The sequence below is a fragment of the Chiloscyllium plagiosum genome, chromosome 7 (assembly GCF_004010195.1).
Source record: "Chiloscyllium plagiosum isolate BGI_BamShark_2017 chromosome 7, ASM401019v2, whole genome shotgun sequence".
In the NCBI taxonomy this organism is placed as follows: Eukaryota; Metazoa; Chordata; class Chondrichthyes; order Orectolobiformes; family Hemiscylliidae; genus Chiloscyllium; species Chiloscyllium plagiosum.
In genome coordinates this window covers 88,239,874-88,254,498 of record NC_057716.1, presented here as the reverse complement: position 1 = coordinate 88,254,498, position 14,625 = coordinate 88,239,874, and the positions used below count along the sequence as shown (strand labels likewise).

Sequence of the window (14,625 nt, the reverse complement as noted above, 5' to 3'; positions counted from 1 at the left end):
TGTACAAGACAATTTTCTGATTCAGTATGTGGATGTAACTACTAGAGAAGGTGCAAAACTTGACCTACTCTTGGGTAATAAGGCAGGGCAGGTGACTGAGGTGTCAGTGGGGGAGCACTTTGGGGCCAGCAACCAAAATTCTATTAGATTTAAAATAATGATGGAAAGGATAGACCAGATCTAAAAGTTGAAGTTCTAAATTGGAGAAAGGCCAATTTTGACGGTATTAGGCAAGAACTTTCGAAAGCTGATTGGGGCAGATGTTCGCAGAGAAAGGGGCGGCTAGAAAATGGGAAGCCTTCAGAAATGAGATAACGAGAATCCAGAGAAAGTATATTCCTGTCAGGGTGAAAGGGAAGGCTGGTAGGTATAGGGAATGCTGGATGACTAAAGAAATTGAGGATTTGGTTAAGAAAAAGAAGGAAGCATATAGACAGGATAGATCTATTGAATCCTTAGAAGAGTATGAAGGAAGTAGGAGTATATTCTGGGCTTTGGACTCTTTGGGCTTCCAGAAGCTGGTATATCAGATTGCACAGGAAGCTTTCAAATCTTCATGCTATTTCAGCAGAATCATCTCCCAGAAAACACAATACAAAAAAAACAATTTTAATTCTGGCTCCACTCTGATAGACTTGATTGACTTTTCACAAGGACTCAATTCAAAAACTGCGAGCAGGTGTATTTCAGACTTGCCAGAACTGTAATGGACCAGGCCAGATCCCCTCAACACATTTCAAGAAAGTAGCCCAGACCTAACTTTACTAGTTGTTTTAAGCGTGTACGGTGGCTATTCAGACAGTTGGTCAAACCACAAGGGGACATAATTTTAAGGAAACTAGAGGAAGGTTTACGGGAGGTGTCAGAGGTAAGTTCTTTATTTAGAGAGGTTGGTGCATGGAATGCACTGTCAGCAGTGGTAGTAACGTCAGATACATTAGAGACATTTGAGCGACTCTTGGAAAGGCACATGGAAGTTAGTACAATGAAGGGTATGTAGATTAGTCTGATCTTAGAGTAGAATAAAAGGTCAGTACAACATCAAGAGCCAAAGATCCTGTTCTGTGCTGTATTGTTCTATGTTCTATATTCTAAAACAGGTTTTATTTCCAAGATTACCAAATGAAACACAAGGAAAAGAGAACAGAAAACTGAATAATTTAACCTATCTGAAAACCAAACAGCCTATACCAACTTAATGATACTGTTTGAAATATTTGCAACAATCCCCATGAACACTACTTGACACAAAAGGAAAAATCAAACACAGAGTCTTACAGGAGAGAAGTCAGAGAGAGAATGAAGAAGTCAGAAAGCCACAAAGGGATCAGTTCCATCTTTTACTTGTTTTACATGGCAGACTACGGACTCAAGGGTTAAACATTCCATTGCTAAGAGGACTCACTGCAGTATCAAGTGCCTGACCTCTTATAAAATAAGATGGGATATCCCAGTTGGGGAGGTGGCCAACTCTCAGAGAACTGAATCCTCAAGAGCCATACATGTGGATTCCACTTGCAGACTCAGGCAAAGGTATTTGTCCTCCCCGGACAAGACTGATAGCCTTGACAATAACCCTATTAACTGCCTCCAGCTCCCATTATCTTGCTTCGTCTCCCTATTAAGATAGGTATGTGAATCCCCCAGTGAGAACAAGCAAAACCCTTCTACTTTAATCTCTTCCCATCAACATACGTTGATGAAGAATTACGATAACCAGTCTCTGTAATCCATCCACTCGTTACCATAGAACATCAACAATCACTGGACATTGTAAAATAAAAATTACCTGTCTTAAACAATGTAATGACAATTGAACATGTGACTTATAGACCTTTTGTTTAATTCCGATAAAAAATACTGTCTTTATGTGCAGAGCAGAAACTCGTGAAGCAGTGTCACCACAAGTAGACACACGGCTACTTTTGGGGACATTGAGAATCTCTCAGTGGCTGTGCGGTAATAAAGCTTCTACTGTTGCACAGAAACTTGTGTCGTCCAGATTTGTAGAACAAAATATAAGCAACAAGAGTACCAGCCTGTACCAGCTTCTTTGGGTCCAGCTAAAGAAAAACAAACCAGAAGTGGGAGAATTGGCCACTCACTTTCATTATGTAAGTGTTTTTCCCAAACATTTGAAAGCCTGTTGCCTGAGGCAGTATCTACTAGCGATAATCAAACTGGCCCTGAAGCCCTTAAACTTAGACTTTTCAGAGTCTGTGTCTTTTACGACCTCTTTGAAAAAAATCAAAGACAACACAACCTTGTTAAAGGAACAGCTTCATCACAGAACCAATTCCAAGTACTGACCTCATTAATACCCAGCTTCTTTAAACAAGTTCTGCCTTGGAGTCACAGTGTCTGTTAGAACCATTTAAATCAGGAATCAGCCTGCCAATAGCCTCCAATCTGACCTCAAAAACAAATTAATCTTGTTCAGTCTTTTCTTTTCAACTATCCCAAACCCACGAGTCACTTCCAACTCACAATTCAAATTAGTAAAAGAATAAAAGTAATGAAACATTAATGCGTGTTCAAACTGGTGCAAAACTTACATTTATGTAACACATCTTATATCCCAGTATATCCCAAGGTACTATTCTTGTGTTGGCAAAAACAGCAAGTGACTTCATCAATCAGAATGTATATGTGATTCCAAAAAAGACAGTAACTGGACTGGATAGGAAAGCTGGATCAGTGGCGCTGGAAGAGCACAGCAATTCAGGCAGCATCCAACAGCTTTTGCCCGAAACGTCGATGGATGCTGCCTGAATTGCTGTGCTCTTCCAGCACCACGGAACCAGAATCTGGTTTCTAGCATCTGCAGTTATTGTTTTTACCTGGATAGGGAAGCTGTTTCATAAAAAGAACTCCCTTCCTATTAAAGTTGTTTGAAAGATCTGTAAAAATATTGCTTTCAAAATCTTGTTGCTTGTCTATTTAGCCCTTTTATTATCTGGTTTAAAACTGCTCGCCATGTGAACACACCTCCACTGAGATTTTGATTTGGTTCCTCTCATCTCATGGAGGACAATGAGCAGCAATACTCAATACACTTGCCATCAACCGCCTTAATCTCTCTCCCCAGCACAAATGGCACCCTGTTCTTGAAGGTCATCTCTAAATGTACTTTATCAGATTGACTTTAGCCAAATCTTCTTCCTCTACCACCTTGTGTCCATTCTAATTTTGTGTTTATTCACTCATGAAATGTGGGCATCACAAGTTGGCCAGCAATTATTGCCCTTCCCTAGCTCTCTTGAACTGAATGGCTTGTTAAGGCATGTCAGAAGGCAACTGAGAGTCATTGCTGTGGGTCTGAGTCACACGAAGGTCAGAGGATGGCAGATTTTCATCCCTGAAGGACATTAGTGAGCCAGATGGGATTTTTTGACAATCAACAATGATTTCATGGTCATCAGATTCTTAACTCCAGATTTTTTAAAACTGAAATCAAATTCCACCATCTGCCGCACAAGGATTCAAATTAGGGTCTCCAGAACATTAGCTGAATTTCTGAATTTCTAGTCTAGCGATAATACCAGTAGGCCATTGGCTCCTCCCATCTGCCATTCTGGCTGGCCTTACAGCCTGGAGGGAAATACATATGCTGCCATTTTTAGCCTTCTCTCTGGCATTCTGTTCCCACAAGCAACTCTGACGATTGCTGTGTAGCACTGCTGCATTATTGATTCTCTCTCTCCATTGGATGCATCTAATGTAGGTATTGCAGGTAAAAGACACACAACTTACACAATATCTTTCCTATCCTCCTGCATATCTCAGTGGCATAGACTGTGATCAGAATCTCTATTAGCAAGTAGAGTCACAATTCCATGTTATGTTGACATGTTGGATGCTCACAATATTTGGAGCTGGTAGTTGTTAATCCTTGAATCATCTTCCTGGGAGATATTGCCTCCTAGGTAGGGGAAGTGGTTGACATCCTTGATGTTCTGTTATCCAATCTTAAAGCTTGTTTCGGTAAGTGACACTATTTATGATAAAGCTGCCTCTATGTTCTAATTTGGTCTGAAAGTGTGCGGTAGAATTATGTTAATAATATTTTGAAATTACATGAATACATTGAGAAAATCTAACTGTGAACTAGAGGTAAGAAATGGGTTTCTTATTGTATTGGATAATGCTACCTCAGATCAACTCGTGCTTCAGTTCAGAGGAAACTTAAACCTGATAATGGAAGCTGATTATTTTTGTTGGGGGGCATGAAAAAGTCAGAATTGTAATAAGATATATGGTAGTTCTCAAGCTTAAAATTGAAAGCTAGGTAGCAAATGAAATTGCAAGGTGTTGAAAGCACTTAAGAAGTCAGACAACATTTGTGTAGAGTTGGTTAACATTCCAAGTTCTGAAAAATTAACCTTGGTTTCTTTTCTCTCTGTGTCGATGCTGGCTTAGTCAGGGGTGAAAGGTTATCAGGGTAGGTGGACAATGAGGTAATCAAATGACCTGTGACCTTATTAAATGGGGAAGTAGGCTCAAGTGGCCAGTAGCCGACTCCTGCTCCTAACCTGTATCCTTATGTTTTTGTGTGTTCATTACTCAATAACACACTGCAGTGGTTGTAGAAGCCAAAGATGCAATATCTTTCAAGTTGTTTATCTACTGACCTTAAACTTTATCCACTTTACCTTTATCTACTGACCCAGAAAATGACCAATCTTATCTATTCTGAGCGCTCAAACCATGTTGTTATGTCTGCGTGATCAATATTACTGAAAGAAGCATATTTCTCTGTCAGTCTCCATATAAGTATGATTTATGATTCTTGAAGATCATCACTAATTTGAAAATAATCAATTCTCTAGCACACAGATGATTTTTTAAAAGTATCGTACATTTTGTTCTATATTATATATAAAACACACATACATATATATTTGTAACTTACCCAGTTTCTTACATTCATCTACAACAGTACTGCCAGCTTTTGCAAGTATTGCCCCAGAGACACCTAAAACAAAAACAAACACAGTAATGTTGTGGAGATCAAGGTCATTTTTAATTTGGACAAGATTTCTGCCCACCCATGTCAATCCTCAGGGCATGCAGCCTTTTCACTTTTGCACCAATTTAACACATTGTTAAAGCAAAGAAATGAAAGCAATTTACAGAAAGTGAAATGGTTTAAGTTGAAAGCCCCACTAAATTTCTACTTTCAGCTTAAACCATCAGAATGGAAGCTAGGATTTTCCCCACATGTAGGAACTTTCTCAAAGCAAGAAATAGAGAATAGAAAAGGCCATCTGCAAAAGATATCTCTTATTATCCAGTTTGTAGTGGTATCCTTAGGAACACTTGATATGTCCCGAGATAAGGAGGAAATATGTTAGATAAGGCAATAATGGATGTGGCTTATCATCACATTTAAAGGCAAAAGTAGAGGTAATAAATAGCCAGGGATTATTTTCAAACAACTCCATTCAAAACATTGCCTATTGTTCTGTTGATGAATTTTACTATATTTGACTTAAGTAACATGTACTGTTAGTAAACCCTCCTCTCTCTACTTAATTTCTAAGTCCTTTCATTTTTCATAAGTGCAGTGGCAATAATTGACAAATTAAGCCCATTAATATATACCAGCAAAAGGACATTCCCTTTACCTCAAAATAGCAATTGCCATCATTATTAAGTTTCATGCAGACAACCACAAGTTCTACTGAAATAATCCTATTTTTCCCATTAAGCACTGACAAGGGGACATCTGAAAATGGGTAAAGAAATTATTATCAATTCATTTTCTTGCAACCAAAAAACACATTGCTGTCTACAAGTCACAACCCTGAAGTACTGTTGACATTTTAAAGTTGTAATTCTAAAATATAAATATGGGAAGGCGATGGCTAAGTGGTATTATTGATCGACTATTAATCCAGAGACTATTAATCCAGAATCCATGTACCATCCTCCCTCAGTTGATAAGTCAATACTCTTCCATGTTGAACAACATTTGGAGAAAGCACTGAGGATGACAAAGGCATAAAATGTACTCTGAGTTTCAACGTCCACCACCAAGAGTAGCTCAGCAGCAGTACTACTGATCAAGCTGATTGGGTCCGAAAGGACATATCTGCTACTCTGTGTCTACAGCAGGTGCTGCGGGAACCAACAAGAGGGTAAAATATACATGACCTCATCCTTACCGATCTACCAGCTGGAGATGCATCTGTCCATGACTATATCGATAAGATCGACAACCGCACAGTTCTCATAGAAACCAAGTCTCACTTTCACATTGAGAATAATCTCCATGGTGTTGTGTGTCACTATCACCATGCTAAATGCAACAGACTTCTAACCGATCTAGCAACTCAAGACTGGGCAGCCATGGGGCACCGTGGGCCATCAACAGCAACAGAATTGTACTCCAGCACAATCTGTAACCTCATGGCCTGGTATATTCACCAGGAGAAAGTGAGGTCTGCAGATGCTGGAGATCAGAGATGGAAATGTGTTGCTGAAAAAGTGCAGCAGGTCAGGCAGCATCTAGGGAACAGGAGAATCGACGTTTCGGGCATTAGCCCTTCTTCAGGAACGTCGATTCTCCTGTTCCCTAGATGCTGCCTGACCTGCTGCGCTTTTCCAGCAACACATTTCCATCTCTGGTATATTCACCACTCAACCATTACCATCGAGCCAGGGGATCAACTCTGGTTCGATGGAGAGCCCAAGAGAGTATCCTTGGAGCAGCATCAGGCACACCTGAAGGAAAGGTGTCAACCTGGTGAAGCAAACATACAGGACTACCTGCATGCCAAACAGCATAATCAGCAAGTGATAGACAAAGCCAAGCGATCCCACAACTAACGGATCAGATCTAAGCTCTGCAGTCCTTCCCCATCCATCCTTGAATGGTGGTGAATGATTAAACAACTCACTGGAGGAAGGGGTCTCACAAATATCCCCATCCTCAATGATGGAAGAGCTCAGCACATCAATGCAAAAGATAAGGCTGAAGCTTTCGCAGCAATCTTCAGTCACAAGTGCCAGGTGGATGATCCATCTTGGCCTCTTCCAGTGATCCCTCGCAGATATCAGTCTTCAGCCAATTTGATTCACTCCATGTGGTATCAAGGAATGGTTGGAGGCACTGGATACTGCAAAGGCTCTGGGCTCTGACATCTTCCCAGCAATAGTACTGAAGACTTATGCTCCAGAACTTTGTGTGCCCTTAGACAAACTGTTCCAGTACAGTTACAACACTGACATCTACCTGACACTGTGGAAAATTGCCCAAGTATGCTCTAACATAAAAAGCAGGATAAATCTAACCCAGCCAATTACCACTCCATCAGTCTACTGTTGATCATCAGTAAACTGATGGAAGGTTACACCAACAGTGCTATTAAGTAGCACCTGCTCAGTGACACCCAATTTGTGTTCTGCCAGGGCCACTCAGCTCCTGACCTCATTACAACCTTGGTTCAAACATGGACAAAAAAGCTGAATTCCAGAGGTGAGGTGAGAGTGACAGCCCATGACATCAAGGTGACATTCGACCAAGTGTGACATTAAGGAGCCCTAGCAAAATTGGAAGCAATGGGTATCAGGAGGCAAGCTTTTTGGTGGTTAGCGTCATACCTGACAGGTAGGAAGATGGTCATGGTTATTGGAGGTCAGTCATCTCAGCTTCAGGATATCTCTGCAGGAGTTCTCCAGGGTAGTGTCTTAGGCCTAACCATTTTCAGCTGCTTCATTAATGACCTTCCATCCATCATAAGGTCAGAAGTGGAATGTTCGCTGAGGATTGCACAATGTTCAGCACCATTCGTGACATCTCATATTGAAGCAGTCCATGTCCAAATGTAACAAGATCTGGACAATATCCAGACTTAGGCTGACAAGTGGCAAGTAACATTCATGCCAAACAAATGCCAGGCTATGACCATCACCAATAGAAGACAATCTAACCACTTTGATATTCAATGGTGTTACCATCACTGAATCCCCCACTATCAACATTCTGGGATCAGAAACTCAGCTGGACTCACCACGTAAATGCAGTGGCTACAAGATCAGGTCAGAAGCTAGAAATGTGTGGTGAGTAACTCATCTCCTGACTCCTCAAAGCCTGTCCATCATCTACAAGGTACAAGTCAGAAGTGTGATGGAATACTCCCCACTTGCCTGGATGACTGTAGCCCCAACAACACTCAAAGTCCTGATAACATCAAGGGCAAAGCAGCCCACTTGACTGGCACTGCAAACTCGAGCATCCATTCCCTCCACTACCAACACTCAGTAGAAGTAGTGTGTTCTATCTAGAAGATGCACTGCGGGAATTCACCAAAGATCCTCAGACAGCACTTTCAAACCCCTGACCACTTCCATTGAGAAAGACAAGGGCAGCAGATATAGGGGAAAGCCACAAGCTTGAAGTTCACTTCCAATACACTCACCATCTGGACTTAGATATATATCGCTATTCCTTCACTGTCGCTAGTCAAAGTCCTGGAATTTCTTCCCTAATATCATTGTGGATCAACCCACAGCATGTGAACTGCAGCGGTTCATGAAGGCAGCTCACCAGCATCTTCTCAAGGGCAGCTAGGGATGGGCAAAAAATGCTGGCCAGTCAGCGATGCCCACATCCCACAAAATGAATTTTAAAAAAAGGTGCTGATAAATCCAAAATTGGCTGCGGATGCAGATTTAATTTGATTTATTGAGTCATAGAGTCATTGGGCAGAAACGGACGCTTCGGTCCAACTCATCCACGCCAACCAGACATCCCAAGCTGACCCAGTCCTATTTGCCAGCACTTGGCACATATTCCTCTAAATTCTTTCTATTCATTCATGAAACCAAACTGTTCATGGAAGCTGTTGAGAGCGTGGTGCTGGAAAAGCGCAGCAGGTCAGGCAGCATCTGAGGAGCAGGAATGAGGCTTGTGGGTTGAGGCTGATGAATAAGTGGGAGGGGTTTGTGATTGGGGAGAGGTAGCTGGGAAAGTGATAGGTGGATGAAGGTGAGGGAGAAGGTGATAGGTCAGAGGGGGCAGTGATGGACAGGTCTGGAGGGTGGTGCCGAGTTGGAGGCTTAGGACTAGATAATGTGGAGGAGGGGAAATGAGGAAGCTGTTGAAACCCACATTTATCCCATATGGTTGCAGGGTCCCAAGGCGGAATATGAAGTGTTCCTCCTCCTGGCATTGGGTGGTAACAGTTTGGTGGTTAATGAGGCCTAGGACTTCTATGTCCTTGGTGGAGTGGGAGTTGAAATGTTCAACCACGGGGTGGTGAGGTTGGTGGGTGCGGGTGTTCCAGAGATGTTCTCTGAAAAGAGCTGCAAGAAGGTGTCCTGTCTCCCCAATGTAGAGGAGACCACACCTTCATGGAAGCTTTCAGTTTCATATATGCTTGGGCATTCCTGAACGAAAAATAACTCACCTGATCTATTTTATTTACAGATTTAAAACTTGTTTGACAAGTTCAAAGATTTTACAAAATGCTAATCTAACAGAACTGGCTCACAGTTAGACGACAGAGGGTGGTGGTGGAGGGTTGCTTTTCAGACTGGAGCCCTCTGACCAGTGGTGTGCCAGAAGAATCAGTGCTGGGTCCACTGCTTTTTGTCATTTATATCAATGATATGGATGTGAACATAGGTGGTATAGTCAGTAAGTTTGCAGATTACACCAAAATTGGAGGTGTAGTGGACAGCGAAGAAGGTTACATCAGAATACAATGGGATCTTGATCAGATGGACTAATGGGCTGAAGAGTGGCAGATGGAGTTTAATTTAGATTAATGTGAGGTGCTACATTTTGGAAAGGCAAATCAGAGCAGGACTTATACACTTAATGGTAAGGTCAGAGAGAGTGTTGCTGAACAAAGAGACCTTGGAGTGCAGGTTCATAGCTCCTTGAAAATGGAGTTGCAAGTAGATAGGATAGTGAAGAAGGTGTTTGGTAAGTGTTCCTTTATTGGATAGAGCATTGCGTATAGGGTTTGAGAGGTCATGTTGCAGCTGCACAGGATATTAGTTAAGACACTTTTGGAATATTTTTGTGCAATTCTGGTCTCCCTCCTATTGGGAGGATATTGTGAAACATGAAAGGGGGTTGTCAGGATTGGAGGAGTGAGCTGCAGGGAGAGGCTGAATAGGCTGGGGCTGCTTTCCCTGGAGCATCGGAGGCTGAGGGGTGACCTTATAGAGGTTTATATAATTATCAGGGGCATGGATAGAGTAAATAGATAAGGTCTTTTCCCTGGGGTCAGGGAGTCCAGAACTGGAGGCCATAGGTTTTGGGTGAGAGAGGAAAGATATAAAAGGGACCTAAGGGGCAACTTTTTCATGCAGATGGTGGTGTATGTATGGAATGAGCTGCCAGAGAAAGTGGTGGAGGCTGATGCAATCACAATATTTACAAGGCATCTAGATGGGTATATGAATAGGAAGAGTTCAGAGGGATATGGGCCAAGTTCGGCAAATGGGACGAGATTAGGTTGGGATATCTGGTGGGCATTGATGAGTTGGACCGAAGGGTCTGTTTCCATGCTGTACATCTCTATGACTCTAAGACCTAAGGCATAAAATACAAATGGATATGTACTTACCAGAATTGAGATCTAATGTTGTATTTGTAGAATTCACTATTGCTTTCACACTCTCATTGGTTATGTCTCCTTTCTTCACTTCCACAAAAACATTGTGGATTTTCAGCTGTGTAGGCAATAGACCACCCCTTTTACCTGGAGAGTATCAAAGAGATTTGCTTTTACTCAGTATCATAAATACTGTCAGTTCATGTGCAACAAATATCATAACCTACAATGAAACATAGTCTATTAAACACTTGTCCAACTTTCAAAATGGTGCCATGCACCAAAGAAAGATGGCACAATAATTTTTCATGCTTTATCTAGATGACATACTTAACATCAAAACTGCTGGTTATTTTACATCTACATTAATCACAAATTATTGTTTATACATTACCAGTATTGTGTTAAAGCATGGTCGTGGAATTTGGAGTTGGAACTATTGTGTACTTTAGTTACTTGCAAAAGTGAATGCACTTTATAACAATCTTGTGAAAAAATGCACTTTGAAAATGTTCTGCAGTGTTCCTCTCCTGGTGACTAGCACATGTCCATTGTTGTGGAAGGAACTTAAGAATGAAATATGATATGTAAAAATATATGCAGCTCAGCTGTCAGTGAGCATATCCACCTACCTATTTAAATGAAAATCATTTATGAAACTGTTGAGTACCAAGTTTACATTTTACTTCTTTATTGAATTAGCTGAGGTTAAGTACAGATTTGCTGTAAGAACAAGGAAGACCTTTTAATTGGTAACAATGGGAGTAACTGTTACCTTGTGTAGTGATACTACCTTGTGGGTTCATAGTCATCTGTGCTGTGCCCTGAAACGTTAAAATTTGAAAAGAGATAAAATTGGTTAATTTATTAAGAAAACTGAAACCTTTAAAACAACCTACTCTATAACATTGAGCAAATTCACTACTACATTTAAACTAATACAATTATTTTGTTTGATAAGTCAGGAATTCCAAAACAGGCTGAAAATTGTTTGACATTAACAAACAACTTCTTGATGTGAGAAAGTATCTACATCAGGTTTGCACTCTCACTGTGAGAAATGTTTATTTGTTCAAATTTTTGAATTATTTTGATTCAGTTGAAATCAGACAAGACAAACAAAATAGATTTGGTGCTTTCCATTATACAAATGATGTTTCTTTCTTTGACTCTCACCCTCTAACTAATCATTACTATACACAGTAGCTTAAATAAAATTTGTATTCTGGGTGAGTGGAGACATAACAAATTATCTGAATTTCATATGCTACTCGTTAAATCTGAAAATATCTATCACTCATGGTGGTCACGATTCTGAACATTTGGCATGTAGAAATTGCCTTCTGTTTAATTTATGTTTGAGGCTGCTGTATTTATTTTCTGATGATGAATGAAATGTCAGGGTGCATTTACATAAAATATATATCACTTCTGGGAAAAAGCTACACTTTATAACTCTGATGCAACAATTACACTGTAAATGTGAATTTACTGCAGCGCAAAGACCTAAACTGATAGTGCAACAAAGTGACAGTTTCCTGCAGGTGAAAGCATCACTGTAGATTATCTCAGAGTCAGGGCAGATATGTTTCTCAACCTCATTCTCCTGTCTTCTCCCATCACTCTTGATCCTCATACCAATCAAGAACCTATCTTTCTCTGTCTTGATGGATAGTGTGTTTATGTCTGAAACTACAGGCTTAAATGTAAACAAAGACCATTTCTGACTTAGGATGCATGATTTAAATGAAAGTTTTAACATCAAATAAGCAATAGCAAATATCTAAATAGGAAATTCAAATTCATGAATGAGATAAATTGACAAATAAGAATTGGGGGAATACAGCACGCAAATTTACTTAATTTACAAGTTCAGCACGGTCTAATTGAATACTGGAGAATGTGTCCTGCTGCTGCTCCCATTACTTCTCTTCTTAGATACTCTGATGAAATGAGGTATTTAGGACTCATTTACTTCTCTCTAAAAAGATGCCAAGTGGGCCTGTGTCAAGAATTGAGAAGGGCAAAGAGCAGATGGATGAGCCTAAAAAAAAGGTAAGTTCATTTTTTTTATGTTAATAGACTCCTTGGGCAGTTTCCAACTGTTTGCCAGTGGCAATAGCTTTTCTGGCAATAGTTAATTTCCTTGATTCCAGGGGCAGGGCTTTTCCAGTGGCGTTGGGCTTTTTTTTGCAAGTTAGTGAGCTGAATACAGAAATCAAGATTGGTTCAGATCATGTCAAGCTGAGGAGACTTGGGCATGTTCGTCCTGACTGGTTTCTAAAAGTTGGACAAAAGTAGATGACAAGTAATCCTACCAGGTAGAATTCTGACTTAAACTAAATCAGGTTGGAGTAAACAATTTGTTGAAATGCCAGGTGGAAGTCACTGCATCTGGATTATAGTCTTCAGTCTGTTCCCCAACCTTAAGCTTCTGGAAATCTGGGTTTGAATTCCATCACGTTAGATGGAGAAGCTTGAACTCAAACATGAAACTTGAATCTGCTATTCTTATTTGGTCTGGAGTACAGGTGACTCCAAATCACAGCAATATGGTTGACTCTTAACTCCTCTGAACAATTAGGGATGGTCAATAAATGCTGGCCCAGTGAGCAATGCTGGCATCCCATGAACGGATAAATTATAATTTAAAAGTTCTAAGCACTATATGGTAGAAAAGATATAGATGCACTAGAAGTAGAACACATTTACCAGAATGTTACTTGGGCTCAGAGAAGTTGATGATGAGGACAGATTATGGAAACAAAGTTGTTATTTGCTGTAATACAGAAGGTTAAGGAGCCATTTAATTGAGCTTTTTAGGATATTAAATGGAATTGACAGACAAATAGAGAGTGTGAGAAACCTCCTCCACTGCTGAGAGAATTCAGAACGAGACAACATAATGTTTTGTTTTATCAGAGCAAGGCCATTCTTGAGAAATATTTTATCATGCAAAGGATTGTAGAAATGCAAAGCACTCTACGACATAAAAAATCATGCAAGTTCAATTTGTGGACTTAAATATGATCTCAAATAAATTTTGCCATCAAAGGCTGTTAAGGAATGTGAGGTCCAAATGGGTGGCACGGTGGCTCAGTGATTATGGCACGGTGGATCAGTGGTTAGCACTGCTGCCTCACAACACAGGGCCCCAGGTTCCATTCCAGCCTCAGGCAACTGTCTGTGTGGAGTTTGCACATTCTTCCCATGTCTTTGTGGGTTTCCTCCCACAGTCCAAAGACGTACAAGTTAGGTGGATTGGCCATGGGAAATGTAGGGGTGTGGGATCTCGTTGAGATGCTCTTCAGAAAGTTGGTGTGGACTCGATGGGCCAAATTACGTGCTTCCCCTATAGGGATTCTATGTATTATGGAATCCCTACAGTGTGGAAACAGGCCCTTTGGCCCAACAAGTCGACACCAATCTTGCGAAGAGTTACCCATCCAGACCCATTCCCCTACCCTATTATCCTATCTTTACCCCTGGCTAATGCACCTAACCTACACATCCCTGAACACTTTGGACAATTTAGTATGGCCAATTCACCTAATCTGCACATCTTTGGATTGTGGAAGGAAATCTGAGCACCCAGAGAAAACCCACGCAGATATGGGGAGAACATGCAAACTACAAACAGACAGTTGCCTGAGTCCCTGGTCCCTGGCGTCATGAAACAGAAATCCATACGGGAGCCCTGATCTCACTAAACAGCTGAATAATTCTGAGGGACTAAATGGGTTATTCCTAAAACTAGGAGAAAGTGGAGACTGCAGACACTGGAGTACCAGAATTGAAAAATGTGGTGCTGGAAAAACACAGCAGGCCAGGCAGCATCTGAGGAGCAGGAGAATCGACGTTTCGGGCATAAACTCTTCTTCAAGAATGAGGCTGGTGTGCCAAGCGGGCTGAGATAAAAGGTAGGGGGAAGGAAATTTGGGGGAGGGGTGCTGGGAATACAATAGGTGGAAGGAAGTGAGTGAGGGTGAGGGTGATAGGCCGGAGAGGGGATGGGGGCGGAGAGGTCGGGAAGAAGATTGCAGGTCAAGAGGGC

At 41.0% G+C, this 14,625-nt stretch overlaps 1 protein-coding gene across 4 annotated transcripts in view; it reads right to left on the bottom strand.

The window, feature by feature from the left end:
- The window catches only part of parp14rs3 (poly(ADP-ribose) polymerase family member 14-related sequence 3), a 79,135-nt gene that overhangs the window by 36,029 nt on the left and 28,481 nt on the right, over positions 1–14,625 (bottom strand). For 3 of the 4 annotated variants that reach the window (XM_043694150.1, XM_043694151.1, XM_043694153.1), the window contains 3 exons: positions 11,347–11,395; positions 10,584–10,718; positions 4,913–4,975 (listed from right to left, as the gene is read on the bottom strand). In XM_043694150.1, coding sequence (XP_043550085.1) covers positions 4,913–4,975; positions 10,584–10,718; positions 11,347–11,395 — 247 coding nt within the window. The remainder of the gene's footprint in view (positions 1–4,912; positions 4,976–10,583; positions 10,719–11,346; positions 11,396–14,625) is intronic. The other variant, XM_043694152.1, reaches the window with a different exon arrangement.